Source organism: Bombina bombina, chromosome 4, assembly GCF_027579735.1.
Source record: "Bombina bombina isolate aBomBom1 chromosome 4, aBomBom1.pri, whole genome shotgun sequence".
Classification (NCBI taxonomy): Eukaryota; Metazoa; Chordata; class Amphibia; order Anura; family Bombinatoridae; genus Bombina; species Bombina bombina.
Window position 1 is genome coordinate 1,114,289,968 of NC_069502.1, and position 17,500 is coordinate 1,114,307,467.

At 39.5% G+C, this 17,500-nt stretch overlaps 1 protein-coding gene across 1 annotated transcript in view; it reads right to left on the reverse strand.

Annotated features, from left to right (window-relative positions):
• Positions 1-17,500, reverse strand: part of LPGAT1 (lysophosphatidylglycerol acyltransferase 1) — a 429,652-nt gene that overhangs the window by 30,192 nt on the left and 381,960 nt on the right. The window contains exon 7 of the mRNA XM_053712423.1: positions 17,483-17,500. This exon is cut by the window's right edge and continues 89 nt beyond it. Within this exon, the coding sequence (XP_053568398.1) occupies positions 17,483-17,500 (18 nt within the window). The remainder of the gene's footprint in view (positions 1-17,482) is intronic.

The window sequence follows — 17,500 nt, forward strand, 5'->3', positions numbered from 1 at the left end:
GGTTACATTTGTCTGAATCCTAAACTTTCTCTAACAAGCGGGGCAAAGGGATGCTTTATAATTGTTCCAGTTAAACTGCATATTAAGGAAAAATTCTAATTTCTGTTTTTTTAAAGAACCCATATTTTTCTAGTGCAAATAGGTAATCTGTTCTCGCTATGATAGATTTAGTGCTATTGAGAGCTATCTCAAAGACCGCTTGTCGTATTTTACAGAATTTTCCAGATTTCTGATTAAATAAAGCATTAGTTACCTTCAATGTGTAACCGTCACCAAATAGATATACTCCCAGTATTTCCACTTCTCTCCATATTATGTTTATTTCTTTGCATGTCCACCAGATATGAGTCATATGAGTCATGCTTCACCGCATTCATGCCAACATAGGCCATGGGAATGTGGGTAAATAAATAGATTTCAATCTGTGTGGAGTAAGATACCATCTTGTCAATATTTTGAAATTTAATTCCAAAATATTTGCTGACCCAGAAGCTTTATGAGTGTGATAGAACATTTGTTTCCATTGTTTGGGTTCTACTGTATATGCATTGATAGCTCCTGATTGCACCTATTAATATAAGTGGGTAGAGAGGTGTTTTTTAGTCTACTTAATATTTTTCTTGCTATAGATAATGTACCCCTAAGAGGTGTGGTAGTCAGACATAGTCTTTCAAAATCAGTGGGGTTTCTGAGGAGATCTTCCCTAAATGGAGAGGTCTGTATTAGGTGTGTTAGTTGAGCATATTTTAGCCAGTTCGTAAAGATTCCACCTGCTATTTCCTGCAAATCAACCCTTTTTATAGCCCTTTTTTTAATTCAGCATTTGAGAAGCCTGGGGACAGTGGGGATTTTATAGTCGATAGTCCTATGTAGCTATTTAATAATTTGTCACAGTTCTGAAAGACCTGCCGTAATAGTTATTTTTTGTTTGGCTGGCGGTCTACATTTTTTGAATGTCCAACATAATGCACCTACCTGTGGCGCCTTCAAGAGCTGTGAATCAAGGGATACCTATGCTTTTGAGTTAGCTTCCGTATGCCATTCTAATATTCTCTGTATTGTTATTGCTTGATAATATAATGTCATATTTAGTTAACCAAGTCCCCCTTCATCAAGAGATCGGTATATAGTTGTCTTCCTAGGTTTATGTAGACCCCAAATATAGAAGTTTATACTATCTTGTAATTTCTTAAAAAATGAAAGGGATAGAGATTGGGGCAGCCTGCATTACTAAAGAACTCTTGGTAAAATATTAATTTTAATTGCTTGTATTCTACCCCACCACAAAATATTATTGGACCATTTGTTTAAATCCGCTTCTATATTGTTTAGCAATTTTAAATAGTTTAATTCGAATAAAGTATTTCATCGAGTTGGGTTGTCTTTTATATGAACAGATAGTTCCTGTATTTGCAAAGTCTTGTGAAGACAAAGTAATGTTTTGAATTTCCGAATTTTTTTTCAAATCTCTCAAACTCCTCCAGAAGATACGGGAGAGACGTTTAAGGAGAAGCCAGGGACACCAGTACATCATCAGCGTACATATTTAATTTGTATTCATTCTGCCCTATTCAAATGCCGTTTAAGTAATTATTCTTCCTAATGTGCGCTGCCAGAACCTCCATTGTGATTATAAATAATGTGGGAGATAAAGGGCAGCCTGTCGTGTGCCATTGCGAATGGGAAAGGAGGAGGACAATAGCCCATTAACTTTTATTTTGACTGAGGGGCATATATAAACTAAGATTTATTTTAAGCATTTTTTCTCCAAATCCCATATGTTTCAATACTTTTATTAGGAAATTCCAGTTCAGCCTATCGAATGCTTTTTCAGCATCTGTAGAAAATAACACTGATGGGATGTTTTTTAATTTTGCATAATCTATTAATTGTAGGACCCTAATAGTGTCATCCCTGGCTTCTCTATATGGGACAAAGCCCACTTGGTCTACATGTATTAACTCGGGAAGGACTTTATTTGGGTGGACAGTATTTTGGAATAAATCTTTAAGTCTGTATTAAGTAGGGAGATAGGCCGGTAGTTACTGGGTAATGTTGATGGTTTGTTTGGGGATTACCATGATATGGGATAAAAGGAATTAAGAAGGAACCAGATTGGTTTATACACACGGAACTGTGATAACGTTAATCTATAACTGATGGTTTTATTATATGAGCTTTATTCTTACCTCATACTGATTGAGGGTTTTTATTGTAAGTGCAGGACTGCTTGTGTAGGAGTGTATTTCAATTAACATTACGCTATGTTTCTTAATTCTGCACAACATCTTAACACATAGGAGCTTGCAGTACCCAGTACAACAAAGGGAAATTATTGCTCTACTTCTGGAGACAAGAAGGAATGATCCACAGAACTTGAAAAAACATAATTTATGTAAGAACTTACCTGATAAATTCATTTCTTTCATATTAGCAAGAGTCCATGAGCTAGTGACGTATGGGATATACATTCCTACCAGGAGGGGCAAAGTTTCCCAAACCTTAAAATGCCTATAAATACACCCCTCACCACACCCAAAATTCAGTTTAACGAATAGCCAAGAAGTGGGGTGATAAGAAAAAAGTGCGAAAGCATATAAAATAAGGAATTGGAATAATTGTGCTTTATACAAAAAAATCAAAACCACCACAAAAAAGGGCGGGCCTCATGGACTCTTGCTAATATGAAAGAAATGAATTTATCAGGTAAGTTCTTACATAAATTATGTTTTCTTTCATGTAATTAGCAAGAGTCCATGAGCTAGTGACGTATGGGATAATGATTACCCAAGATGTGGATCTTTCCACACAAGAGTCACTAGAGAGGGAGGGATAAAATAAAGACAGCCAATTCGTGCTGAAAATAATCCACACCCAGAATAAAATTTTAATGAAAAAACATAAGCAGAAGATTCAAACTGAAACCACTGCCTGAAGTACGTTTCTACCAAAAACTGCTTCAGAAGAATAAAACACATCAAAATGGTAGAATTTAGTAAAAGTATGCAAAGAGGACCAAGTTGCTGTTTTGCAAATCTGATCAACCGAAGCTTCATTCTTAAACGCCCAGGAAGTAGAAACTGACCTAGTAGAATGAGCTGTAATCCTTTGAGGCGGAGTGTTACCCGACTCAACATAGGCATGATGAAATAAAGATTTCAACCAAGATGCCAAAGAAATGGCAGAAGCTTTCTGGTCTTTTCTAGAACCGGAAAAGATGACAAATAGACTAGAAGTCTTTCGGAAAGACTTAGTAGCTTCAACATAATAATATTACAAAGCTCTAACAGCATCCAAAGAATGCAATGATTTCTCCTTAGAATTCATAGGATTAGGACATAATGAAGGAACCACAATTTCTCTACTAATGTTGTTAGAATTCACAACCTTAGGTAAAAAATTCAAAAGAAGTTCGCAGCACCGCCTTATCCTGATGCAAAATCAGAAAAGGAGACTCACAAAAAAAAGAGTAGATAATTCAGAGACTCTTCTGGCAGAAGAGATGGCCAAAAGAAACAAAACTTTCCAAGAAAGTAATATAACGACCAAAGAATGCATGGGTTCAAAAGGAGAAGCTTGAAGAGCCCCCAGAACCAAATTCAAACTCCAAAGAGGAGAAATTGACTTAATGACGGGTTTTATACGAACCAAAGCTTGTACAAAACAATGAATATCAGGAAGATTAGCAATCCTTCTGTGAAAAAGAACAGAAAGAGCAGAGATTTGTCTTTCAAGAAACTTGCGGACAAACCTTTATCTAAACCATCCTGAAGAAATATAAGTCTTCCAGACTCTATAATATATCTCTCTAGATACAGATTTACGAGCCTGTCACATAGTATCAATCACAGAGTCAGAGAAACCTCTTTGACCAAGAATCAAGCGTTCAAACTCCACACCTTAAAATTAAGGTTTTGAGATCCTGATGGAAAAAAGAACCTTGAGACAGAAAGACTGGTCTTAACGGAAGAGTCCACAGCTGGCAAGAGGCCATCCGGACAAGATCCGCATACCAAAACCTGTGAGGCCATGCTGGAGCTACCAGCAGGACAAACGAGCATTCCTTTAGAATATTAGAGAATACCCTTGGAAGAAGAACTAGAGGCGGAAAGATATAGGCAGGATGACACTTGTAAGGAAGAGATAATGCATCCACTGCCTCCGCCCGAGGATCCCTGGATCCGGACAGATACCAGGGAAGTTTCTTGTTTAGATGAGAAGCCATCAGATCTATTTCTGAGAGTTCCCACATTTGAACAATCTGAGGAAATACCTCTGGGTGAAGACCATTCGCCCAGGTGCAACGTTTGGCGACTGAGATAATCCGCTTTCCAATTGTCCATACCTGGGATATGAACCGCAGAGATTAGACAGGAGCTGGATTCCGCCCAAACCAAAATTCGAGATACTTCTTTCATAGCCAGAGGACTGTGAGTCCCTCCTTGATGATTGATGTATGCCACAGTTGTGACATTGTCTATCTGAAAACAAATGAACAACTCTCTCTTCAGAAGAGGCCAAGACTGAAGAGCTCTGAAATTGCACGGAGTTCCAAAATATTGATCGGAAATCTCACCTCCTGAGATTCCCAAACCCCTTGTGCCGTCAGATACCCCCACACAGCTCCCCAACCTGTAAGACTTGCATCTGTTGAGATTATAGTCCAGGTCGGAAGAACAAAGAAGCCCCCTGAACTAAACGATGGTGATCTGCCCACCATGTCAGAGAGTGTCGTATAATCGGTTTAAAGATATTAATTGAGATATCTTTGAGTAATCCCTGCACCATTGGTTCAGCATACAGAGCTGAAGAGGTCGCATGTGAAAACGAGCAAAGGAGATCGCATCTGATGCGGCAGTCCTAAGACCTAAAATGTCCATGCATAAGGCTACCAAAGGGAATGATTGTGACTGAAGGTTTTGACAAGCTGATATCAATGTTAAACTTCTCTTGTCTGACAAGGACAGAGTCATAGACACTGAATCTATTCTAGAAACCTAAAAAGGTTACACTTGTCTGAGGAATCAATGAACTGATTGGTAAATTGATCCTCCAACCATGAACTTGAAGAAACAACACAAGTCGATTCGTATGAGATTCTTCGAAAATGAGAAGACTGAGCAAGTACCCAGATATTGTCCAATAAGGAAATACCAAAAAACCCTGTTCTCTGATTACAGAAAGAAGGGCACCGAGAACCTTTGAAAAAAATTCTTGGAACTGAGGCTAGGCCAAACGGTAGAGCCACAAAACTGGTAATGCTTGTCTAAAAAGAGAATCTCAGACACTAAAAGTGATCTGGATGAATCGGAATATGTAGATACACATCCTGTAAATCGATTGTAGACATATAATGCCCTTGCTAAACAAAAGGCAGGACAGTCCTACAGTAACCATCTTGAATGTTGGTATCCTTACATAACTATTCAATATTGATAGATCCGGAACTGGTCTGAAGGAATTGACCTTCTTTGGTACAATGAAGAGATAAAATAAAACCCCAGCCCCTGTTCCAGAACTGGAACTGGCATAATTACTCCAGCCAACTCTAGATCTGAAACACATTTCAGAAATGCTGAGCCTTTGCTGTGTTAACTGGGACACGGGAAAGAAAAAAATCTCTTAGCAGGAGGCCTTAACTGAAGCCAATTCTGTACCTTTCTGAAACAATGTTCTGAAACCAGAAATTGAGAACGGAATTGATCAAAATTTCTTTGAAGAAAACGTAATCTGCCCCATACCAGCTGAGCTGGAATAAGGTCCGCACCTTCATGGGTACTTAGGAGCTGGCTATAGGTTTTCTAAAAGGCTTGGATATATTCCAAACTGGAAATAGTTTCCAAACTGATACCGCTCCTGAGAATGAAGGATCAGGCTTTTGTTCCTTATTGTGAGGAAAGGAACGAAATGATTATTAGACCTAAATTTACCTTAGATTTTTTATCCTTTGGAAAAAAAGTTCCCTTCCTTTCAGAAACAGTTGAAATAATAATTTATTACCCTGGAAAGAAAGGGAAAGCAAAGTTGACTTAGAAGACATATCAGTATTCCAAGTTTAATCCATAAAGCTTTTCTAGCTAAAATAGCTAGAGACATATACCTGACATCAACTCTGATATCAAAAGATGGTATCACCAATAAAATTATTAGCATGTTATAGAATAATAATAATGCTATAAAATTATGATCTGTTACTTGTTGCGCTAAAGCTTCTAACCAAAAAGTTGAAGCTGCAGCAACAGCCGCTAAAAATATAGCAAGTCTAAGAAGATTACCTGAACATAAGTAAGCTTTTCTTAGAAAGGATTAAATTTTCCTATCTAAAGGATCCTTAAATGAATTACTATCTGCCGTAGGAATAGTAGCACATTTAGCAGGAGTAGAGACAGCCCCATAACCTTAGGGATTTTGTCCCAAAACTCTAATCTGTCAGATGGCACAGGATATAATTGCTTAAACGTTTAGAAGGAGTAAAAGAATTACCCAAATTATTCCATTCCCTGGAAATTACTTCAGAAATAGCATCAGGGAGATTAAACACTTCTGGAATAACTACAGGAGATTTAAAAACCTTATTTAAACGTTTAGATTTAGAATCAAGAGGACCAGAATCCTCTATTTCTAATGCAATTAATACTTCTTTAAATAAAGAACGAATAAATTCCATCTTGAACAAATACAAAGATTTATCAGCATCAACCTCTGAGACAGAAACCTCTGAACCAGAAGAACCATTATCAGTATCAGAATGATGATGTTCATTTAAAAATTCATCTGAAAAAAGAGAAGTTTTAAAAGACTTTTATGTAAACTAGAAGGAGAAATAACAGACATAGCCTTCTTAATGGATTTAAAAAATAAAATCTCTTATGTTTATCAGGAACACTCTGAAAATTAGATGTTGACGGAACAGCAACAGGTAATGTAACAGTACTAAAGGAAATTTTATCTGCATTAATAAGTTTGTCATGACATGCAATACAAACAACAGCTGGAGAAACAGATACCAAAAATTATAGCAGATACACTTAGCTTGGTAGCTCCAGCAGTAGACAGCGATTTTCCTGTAGTATCTTCTGACTCAGATGCAACGTGAGACATCTTGCAATATGTAAGAGAAAAAACAACATATAAAGCAAAATTGATCAAATTCCTTAAATGACAGTTTCAGGAATGGGAAAAAATGCCAAAGAACAAGCTTCTAGCAACCAGAAGCACTGAAAAAATAAGACTTAAATAATGTGGAGACAAAAGTGACGCCCTTATTTTTTAGCGCCAAATAAGACGCCCACATTATTTGGCGCCTAAATGCTTTTGGCGCCAAAAATGACGCCACATCCGGAACACCGACATTTTTGGCGCAAAATAACGTCAAAAAATGACGCAACTTCCGGCGACACGTATGACGCCGGAAACGGAAAAGAATTTTTGCGCCAAAAAAGTCTGCGCCAAGAATGACGCAATAAAACAGGAAAAAAAGAGTCAAATTTTTGAAGGTAAGAAAAAATGATTAATTCAAATGCATTATCCCAAATATGAAACTGACTGTCTGAAAAATAAGGAAAGTTGAACATTCTGAGTCAAGGCAAATAAATGTTTGAATACATATATTTAGAACTTTATAAACAAAGTGCCCAACCATAGCTTAGAGTGTCACAGAAAATAAGATTTACTTACCCCAGGACACTCATCTACATGTTTGTAGAAAGCCAAACCAGTACTGAAACGAGAATCAGCAGAGGTAATGGTATATATAAGAGTATATCGTCGATCTGAAAAGGGAGGTAAGAGATGAATCTCTACGACCGAAAACAGAGAACCTATGAAATAGACCCCGTAGAAGGGGATCACTGCATTCAAATAGGCAATACTCTCCTCACATCCCTCTGACATTCACTGCACGCTGAGAGGAAAACCGGGCTCCAACTTGCTGCGGAGCGCATATCAACGTAGAATCTAGCACAAACTTACTTCACCACCTCCATCGGAGGCAAAGTTTGTAAAACTGAATTGTGGGTGTGGTGAGGGGTGTATTTATAGGCATTTTAAGGTTTGGGAAACTTTGCCCCTCCTGGTAGGAATGTATATCCCATACGTCACTAGCTCATGGACTCTTGCTAATTACATGAAAGAAATCTCTACTTCACATTACACTTACCTCATTGTGATTGAGGATACTTAAAGTAAGTGGGCTACTATTGGGCGGATCTACTGAATACCTATTGAGGACATAAGTGACCATATGACACTACACTTTGGACCGTGAAGCACTAACCTCAATCTTAAGGTTTTGGGCCGCTAATCAGAAATTGTGTTTAAGGTGTTTTGTCTTTTTTTTGTGATCCATCTGTTGCAGTATAATGCTATTAGGTAAATCTGTTCTAAACTGGGAGTTTGGCTATATAGCCATTTGAAGATTTAATATGTCCTGATGAAGGCTCGGATAGGAGCCAAAATGTTGACTATTCTTTGTTGATGTACGAATAAAGTAATTGTATTTGAATTTACAAATCCCGAGAGTACCATTCTTGACACAGATCTACATATTTACACTTTGAGGATTGCACCCAGGTCTACTATACACCACCTTGGTTGGAGTGCTGGGCCACAGGCTAATTGTTAATATATATATATATATATATATATATATATATATATATATATATATATATATATATATATATATATATATATATATATATATATAGCTTCCAGAGAATAAAAGCACGCAAGTACAAACATTAAAAATGGCAACAATCTGACTTGGCTTTCCAAGAAAGGTTTTTTCAAATGTGGCAGACATCCTTGTATGACTTGTCCCTATGTGATTACAGGAGATAGTTTTACTTCTACAGCCAAAGATGAAAACTACATATTAAAATACAGATTAAACTGTTGTTCAAAATATGTGATATATCTGATTACTTGCAAAGTCTGTAACAGACAGTATACAGGATGCACAAGTCACAATTTGAAACACAGGGTCAGAGAGCATCTTCTGTCCATAGAAAAAGATCCCCCCAAGACCCCAGTAGCAAAACACTTTGTTAAACACAAGGAAGGCAAAAAACATAATTTATGCTTACCTGATAAATTTATTTCTCTTGTAGTGTGTTCAGTCCACGGGTCATCCATTACTTATGGGATATATTCTCTTTCCCAACAGGAAGTTGCAAGAGGATCACCCAAGCAGAGCTGCTATATAGCTCCTCCCCTCACATGTCATATCCAGTCATTCGACCGAAACAAGATGAGAAAGGAGAAACTATAGGGTGCAGTGGTGACTGGAGTTATAATTTAAAATTTAGAACCTGCCTCAAAAAGACAGGGCGGGCCATGGACTGAACACACTACAAGAGAAATAAATTTATCAGGTAAGCATAAATTATGTTTTCTCTTGTTAAGTGTGTTCAGTCCACGGGTCATCCATTACTTATGGGATACCAATACCAAAGCTAAAGTACACGGATGAAGGGAGGGACAAGGCAGGAACATTAAACAGAAGGAACCACTGCCTGTAGAACCTTTCTCCCAAAAACAGCCTCCGAAGAAGCAAAAGTGTCAAATTTGTAAAATTTGGAAAAAGTATGAAGTGAAGACCAAGTTGCAGCCTTGCAAATCTGTTCAACAGAGGCCTCATTTTTAAAGGCCCAGGTGGAAGTCACAGCTCTAGTGGAATGAGCTGTAATTCTTTCAAGAGGCTGCTGTCCAGCAGTCTCATAGGCTAAACGTATTATGCTACGAAGCCAAAAAGAGAGAGAGGTAGCCAAAGCCTTTTGACCTCTCCTCTGTCCAGAGTAAACGACAAACAGGGAAGAAGTTTGTCGAAAATCTATAGTTGCCTGTAAGTAGAACTTCAGGGCACGGACCACGTCTAGATTATGCAAAAGACGTTCCTTCTTTGAAGAAGGATTAGGACACAAAGATGGAACAACAATCTCTTGATTGATATTCCTGTTAGAAACAACCTTAGGCAAAAACCCAGGTTTAGTACGCAGGACTACCTTGTCTGAATGAAAGATCAGATAAGGAGAATCACAATGTAAGGCAGATAACTCCGAGACTCTTCGAGCCGAGGAAATAGCCATCAAAAACAGAACTTTCCAAGATAAAAGCTTAATATCGATGGAATGAAGGGTTTCAAACGGAACACCCTGAAGAACTTTAAGAACCAAGTTTAAGAACCAAGTTTAAGCTCCACGGAGGAGCAACAGCCTTAAACACAGGCTTAATCCTAGCCAAAGCCTGACAAAAAGCCTGGACATCTGGATTCCCTGCCAGACGCTTGTGTAAAAGAATAGACAGAGCAGAAATCTGTCCCTTTAGTGAACTAGCGGATAAGCCCTTTTCTAAACCCTCTTGTAGAAAAGCCAATATCCTAGGAATCCTAACCTTACTCCATGAGTAACTCTTGGATCCACACCAATATAAATATTTACGCCATATCTTATGGTAAATTTTTCTGGTAACAGGTTTCCGAGCCTGTATCAATGTATCAATAACCGAATTCCGAAAACCCACGCTTTGATAGAATCAAGCGTTCAATCTCCAAGCAGTCAGCCTCAGAGAAATTAGGTTTGGATGGTTGAAAGGACCCTGAATTAGAAGGTCCTGCCTCAGAGGTAGAGACCATGGTGGACAGGACGACATGTCCACTAGGTCTGCATACCAGGTCCTGCGTGGCCACGCAGGCGCTATCAGAATCACTGATGCTCTCTCCTGTTTGATCCTGGCAATCAGTCGAGGTAGCAACGGAAAATGTGGAAACACATAAGCTATGTTGAAAACCCAAGGGGCTGCAAGTGCATCTACCAGCACCGCTCCTGGGTCCCTGGACCTGGATCCGTAACGAGGAAGCTTGGCGTTCTGGCGAGATGCCATAAGATCCAGATCCGGTTTGCCCCAACGACGAATCAGTTGAGCAAATACCTCCGGGTGTAGTTCCCACTCCCCCGGATGAAAAGTCTGGCGACTTAGAAAATCCGCTTCCCAGTTTTCCACACCTGGGATGTAGATCGCTGACAGGTGGCAAGAGTGTGACTCTGCCCAGCGAATTATCTTCGAGACTTCCAACATCGCTAGGGAACTCCTGGTTCCCCCTTGATGATTGATGTAAGCCACAGTCGTGATGTTGTCCGACTGAAACCTGATGAACCTCAGTGTTGCTAACTGAGGCCAAGCTAGAAGAGCATTGAATATTGCTCTTAATTCTAGAATGTTGATTGGTAGGAGTTTCTCCTCCTGAGTCCACGATCCCTGAGCCTTCAGGGAGTTCCAGACTGCTCCCCAGCCTAGAAGGCTGGCATCTGTTGTTACAATCGTCCAATCTGGTCTGCGAAAGGTCATTCCTTCGGACAGATGAACCTGTGACAACCACCAGAGAAGAGAATCTCTGGTCTCCTGGTCCAGATTTAGCAAAGGGGACAGATCTGAGTAATCCCCGTTCCACTGACTTAGCATGCATAGTTGCAGCGGTCTGAGATGCAGGCGCGCAAATGGCACTATGTCCATTGCCGCGACCATCAAGCCAATTACCTCCATACACTGAGCTACTGATGGGCTTGGAGTGGAGTGAAGGGCACGGCAAGCATTGATAATCTTTGATAACCTGGACTCCGTCAGGGAAATCTTCATCTCTACAGAATCTATAAGAGTCCCTAGAAAAGGAACCCTTGTGAGCGGTAACTCTTTTCCACGTTCACTTTCCAACCATGCGACCTCAGAAATGCTAGAACTATCTCTGTATGAGACTTCACATTTTGAAAACTTGACGCTTGAATCAGAATGTCGTCTAGGTACTGAGCCACCGCTATGCCTCGTGGTCTTAGTACCGCCAGAAGTGAGCCCAGAACCTTTGTAAAAATTCTCGGGGCCGTAGCTAACCCGAAGGGAAGAGCTACAAACTGGTAATGCCTGTCTAGAAAGGCAAATCTTAGGTACCGATAATGATCTTTGTGAATCGGTATGTGAAGGTAGGCATCCTTTAAGTCCACTGTGGTCATATATTGACCCTCTTGGATCATGGGCAGGATGGTCCGAATAGTTTCCATCTTGAACGATGGAACCCTTAGGAATTTGTTTAAGATTTTTAAGTCTAAGATTGGTCTGAAGGTTCCCTCTTTTTTGGGAACCACAAATAGATTTGAGTAAAACCCTTGTCCTCGTTCCGTTCGCGGAACTGGTTGGATCACTCCCATCACTAAGAGGTCTTGTACACATTGTAGAAATGCCTCTTTCTTTACTAGGTTTGTTGATAACCTTGACAGATGAAACCTCCCTTGTGGAGGAGAAGTTTTGAAATCCAGAAGGTATCCCTGAGATATAATCTCCAACGTCCAGGGATCCTGTACATCTCTTGCCCAGGCCTGGGCGAAGAGAGAAAGTCTGCCCCCCACTAGATCCGTCTCCGGAGAGGGGGCCCTGTCTTCATGCTGTCTTAGGGGCGGAAGTAGGCTTTCTGGCCTGCTTGCCCTTGTTCCATGACTGGTTGCCTTTCCAACCCTGTCTGTAACGAGCAGTAGTTCCTTCCTGTTTTGGAGCGGAGGAAGTTGATGCTGCTCCTGCCTTGAAGTTACGAAAGGCACGAAAATTAGACTGTTTGGCCTTTGATTTGGCCTTGTCCTGAGGAAGGGTGTGGCCCTTACCTCCCGTAATGTCAGCAATAATTTCCTTCAAGCCGGGCCCGAATAAGGTCTGCCCTTTGAAAGGAATGTTAAGTAGTTTAGACTTAGAAGTTACATCTGCTGACCAGGATTTAAGCCATAGCGCCCTGCGCGCCTGTATGGCGAATCCGGAATTCTTAGCCGTAAGAATGGTTAAATGCACTACAGCATCCGAAACAAACGCATTAGCCAGTTTAAGCATTCTAACTTTGCTCAAAGCCTCATCCAATGGCTCTGTGCGAATCGCCTCTTCCAGAGACTCAAACCAGAATGCCGCTGCAGCCGTGACAGGCGCAATGCATGCAAGAGGCTGCAATATAAAACCTTGTTGAACAAACATTTTCTTAAGGTAACCCTCTAATTTTGTATCCATTGGATCTGAGAAAGCACAGCTATCCTCCACCGGGATAGTGGTACGCTTGGCTAAAGTAGAAACTGCTCCCTCCACCTTAGGGACCGTCTGCCATAAGTCTCGTGTGGTGGCGTCTATAGGGAACATTTTTCTAAATATCGGAGGAGGGGAAAAGGGCACACCGGGTCTATCCCACTCCTTACTAATAATTTCTGTAAGCCTTTTTGGTATAGGAAAAACGTCAGTACACACCGGTACCGCATAGTATCTATCCAACCTACATAATTTCTCTGGGATTGCCACCGTGTCGCAATCATTCAGAGCCGCTAATACCTCCCCTAGTAACACGCGGAGGTTCTCAAGCTTAAATTTAAAATTTGAAATTTCTGAATCCGGTCTCCCCGGATCAGAACCGTCACCGACAGAATGAAGCTCACCGTCCTCATGTTCTGCAAATTGTGACGCAGTATCGGACATGGCTCTCGTGTCATCAGCGCGCTCTGTCCTTAACCCAGAGCTATCGCGCTTGCCTCTTAATTCGGGCATATTGTATAATACTTCTTTCATAACATTAGCCATATCATGTAAAGTGATTTGTAAGGGCCTTGATGTACTTGGCGCCTCAATCTTACGCACCTCCCGAGCGGGAGACGCAGGTACTGACACGTGAGGAGAGTTAGACGGCATAACTTCCCCCTCGTTGTCTGGTGATAATTTCTTTATCGGTACAGATTGACTTTTATTCAAAGTAATATCAATACAATTGGTACACATATTTCTATTGGGCTCCACATCGGCTTTTGAACATAATGAACAAGCAGATTCCTCTGTATCAGACATGTTTAAACAGACTAGCAATGAAGCCAACAAGCTTGGAAATCACTTTCAATAAGTTTACAAGCAATATAAAAAACCCTGCAGCGCTTTTAAAAACACAGTTGAATAACAAAGAAAACTAATTCAGTTATAGTGAACAATTCTTAACGAGAAATGTATTAATTAGCAGAGGATTGCACCCATTAGCAAAAGGATGATTAACCCCTCAATACCCAAAAACGGATATCAAATTAAGATTTAATGCTTTTATCACAGTCAAACACACTGTCACAGATCTGCTGTGACTGATTACCTCCCTCAAAAATGAATTTTGAAGACCCCTGAGCTCTCTAGAGACGTCCTGGATCAAGGAGGAAGAAACAGGAAGACTGTGCTAGAATTTTAACTGCGCAACAAGGCGCTAAAACAAGGTCCCTCCCACTCATATTACAACAGTGGGAGACCTGATATAACGGTTTCTATGCAGAAAATACATTAGCCATGTGGAAAAAAATCATGCCCAAAAAGATTTATCACCAAAGTACCTCACAAAACGAATAACATGCCAGTAAACGTTTTAAAAACAACAATTTGAATGTCATGCAAAGTTATCACTAAGCCTGCTACCAGTCGCTTCCACTGCAGATAAGGCTTAAACATTATTTCAGTATTAACAGTATTTTCTCAGTCAAATTCTAGTCCCTAGAAAATAACTCAACTGCGCATACATTTATCAGCCTGATACCAGTCGCTACTACTGCATTTAAGGCTGTACTTACATCATGTGGGTAACAGCAGTATTTTCTTAGTCAATTCCATTCCCAGAAAATAATGTACTGCACATACCTCATTTGCGGGGGACCCCGCATGCTATTCCCCTCTTTCTGAAGTTACCCTACTCCTCAGAATGTCGAGAACAGCCAGCGGATCTTAGTTACGTCTGCTAAGATCATAGAAAAACGCAGGCAGATTCTTCTCCAAATACTGCCTGAGATACAAAAAACAGCACACTCCGTGGCATTTTAAAATAAAAAACTTTTGATTGAAGAATAATTAAGTAAAAACTCCAACTCCTCTCGCGACCTCCTTCTTTGTTGAGGGTTGCAAGAGAATGACTGGATATGACATGTGAGGGGAGGAGCTATATAGCAGCTCTGCTTGGGTGATCCTCTTGCAACTTCCTGTTGGGAAGGAGAATATATCCCATAAGTAATGGATGACCCGTGGACTGAACACACTTAACAAGAGAAAAGCCCTACAGTTTCAGACCATAGATTTTGTCCCATTTCAAAAAAGAGGAGGTGATTGTTTTAAAAGACTCTTAGACAAAGAAGTCCAGTGGATTTTTAAACTAAATACCAGGAAGCCCCACGGCATTAATCTAAGATGGGACATTGATCTGTATCAAGGTTTACCATACTATAGTCTTATCTCAATATTATTAGCATTTCTTCTTTTTGTTTCGGATTAGTCCTTCATCTGTATTATATAGTATGTACAAATACATGGAGATTATGCATCGCTAGCCCGCTAGAAAAAGACCGGATTAGAAGTGGCCATAATACATTAGAGTATACCGGGGGTGTTTTGAACAATGTGTCTATACATGGGTTATACTATACCATTGCTAATGTAATGTGTCTTTTTCTATGTAGGTACAAATTACAAGCAAACATGCTATACGCTATCTGTAGATATAATATTTAAAGTGTGAATTTCACGCTATATATTGTGTATATATCTTTAGCAATAATGTCTGAAAGGACTACAATTTTTGAAAAAGTCTATGTTCATTTGCCATTCGTGTAAATATATGCTGTTCTAAAGTAATTTCGCTACACTGTAAGATGTGTATAGTATTTAACTTAGGGCTATTTGTATATATTCAGTAAATTGTTGTAATTTTTGTAAATGTTTTGTATCAATGGACCATGGTGAACTACGCTACATAACCTGGAGAGGGTGTGAAGGTATTTGTAAAAACTGATTGGTTGATGGTCGTGTATAGTCTAGCATATATACTGACCAATTAACCCCCTCTAGGCTATCTTTCAAAAAGTGCCAGAACGGCATGAAACGTGTCAGATGACGTAGGCACCTGTTCCGCTAGTACCTACACTCCTCTATTTTGTCCGGTGATATTTTAAGTTTTTATTTAACTGCTAATAAATGTGACGTTTTATTAACACCAGTATCAGAGCTCAGATTGTTGCCATTTTCAATGTTGTTTGTACTTGCGTGCTTTTGTTCTCTGGAAATCACTTACTCTATGTTATGCGTGCTCATGCACTCAAGTCTTTCTGGTGTTGTGTACATGCTAAGCCGGTAAAGCAACGGCTTTGTCCTAGAGACGGCAGCAAGTCAAGTGTGATAGCTTTTTTCTCTCTCTCTCTCTCTATGTCTCTCTCTCTATACACATATATATATATCTCACACATATAGCTGTATGTCAAGCCCATTTGGTTGCGTTTTTATTTCAATTAGCTGAGCCAGGGATTTCATATACAAAAAACACAACATAAATGATCATTTTCCCATACATTTATTACACTGCAGCTGGTATAAAAGTTATTGGAAAGACATTAAGAGGAAACCAATAGACAATACACTGCCCCTTTAGGCATGGTCGGTGGTTGTACTAGGCTCCTGTAAAAAGCCTTGTTGCAGAGCTAATTAGTTGTTAAATTGGCTGCTACAAAATGCAAAGAACATAAATAGGTTGGGTTATCCTTATTACTTTGTACAGTAATTATTCATCCATACCATTTTGTTGGTGATTTTATGCAAGTTATGTCTTAGTAAGTAAATGTTTATTAAAGCAGAGAGTGTTTGTTGACAAGGAATCAACACCAGTGATTAATCCAAGTGGAATGTGATTAGAGAACACGAGTGAACATGCAAACTAAAACGCTGCTCGCTGAAAAAAGCACACAGGAGAATATAATGGGATAGATTAACTATAGAAATGCAAGCAAATAAAGACAATTAATATAAGGAATATTAACTTAAATGAAGCATCTTTTTATGTTTTTATTACTACTAATCTTACCTAAAGATGTTCAATAAAGCTAACTGTATACATGTATAAAATGATTAAAGGGATTGAGTAAAAATAATTAAATAAGAGATCTGCTTTAAAGGGACCCATTGTAGTGTAAAAATGACGAGCTCTAATTTGTCAAAGTAGGTCAATTTTACACTGTGCACTCTTTGTGGTGAGCTTGAACAACACATAGGTAAAGCACCACTCAAGAACTGCAATTATTCGGAGCTCCAGAGCTGAACAAGGGGCTGACAGAGCTGTACAACTGCTGCTGCCGATTGGCCCCCGCTATTTTTGGTTTGAATCCAGTAGCTCTCTGCAGCTCCTGAGCAGGACTCTGCTAGGATTAAGTACATAGTTTCTAGGTGAGTAGAACAAAAATAACGCACTCTAATACAGGGGCCAACAAATCTGTTTCAAATTTAGAAGCCAGTAAAATTCTATGGGCCAATGGCTCCCTCGCTCCTGGGTTTGTCGAGCCCTGTTCTAATGAATTAGAGTAAGTAGCTTTTCCACTAAAATGTTCCTTTAGAGGCTTTTTGCATGTGCGGTAAAGCCTCATACACAGTATCTGATTAGAGAATTGATTTCAGAGTGTTAGTACCATACCTGTTTCATAAAAATGTG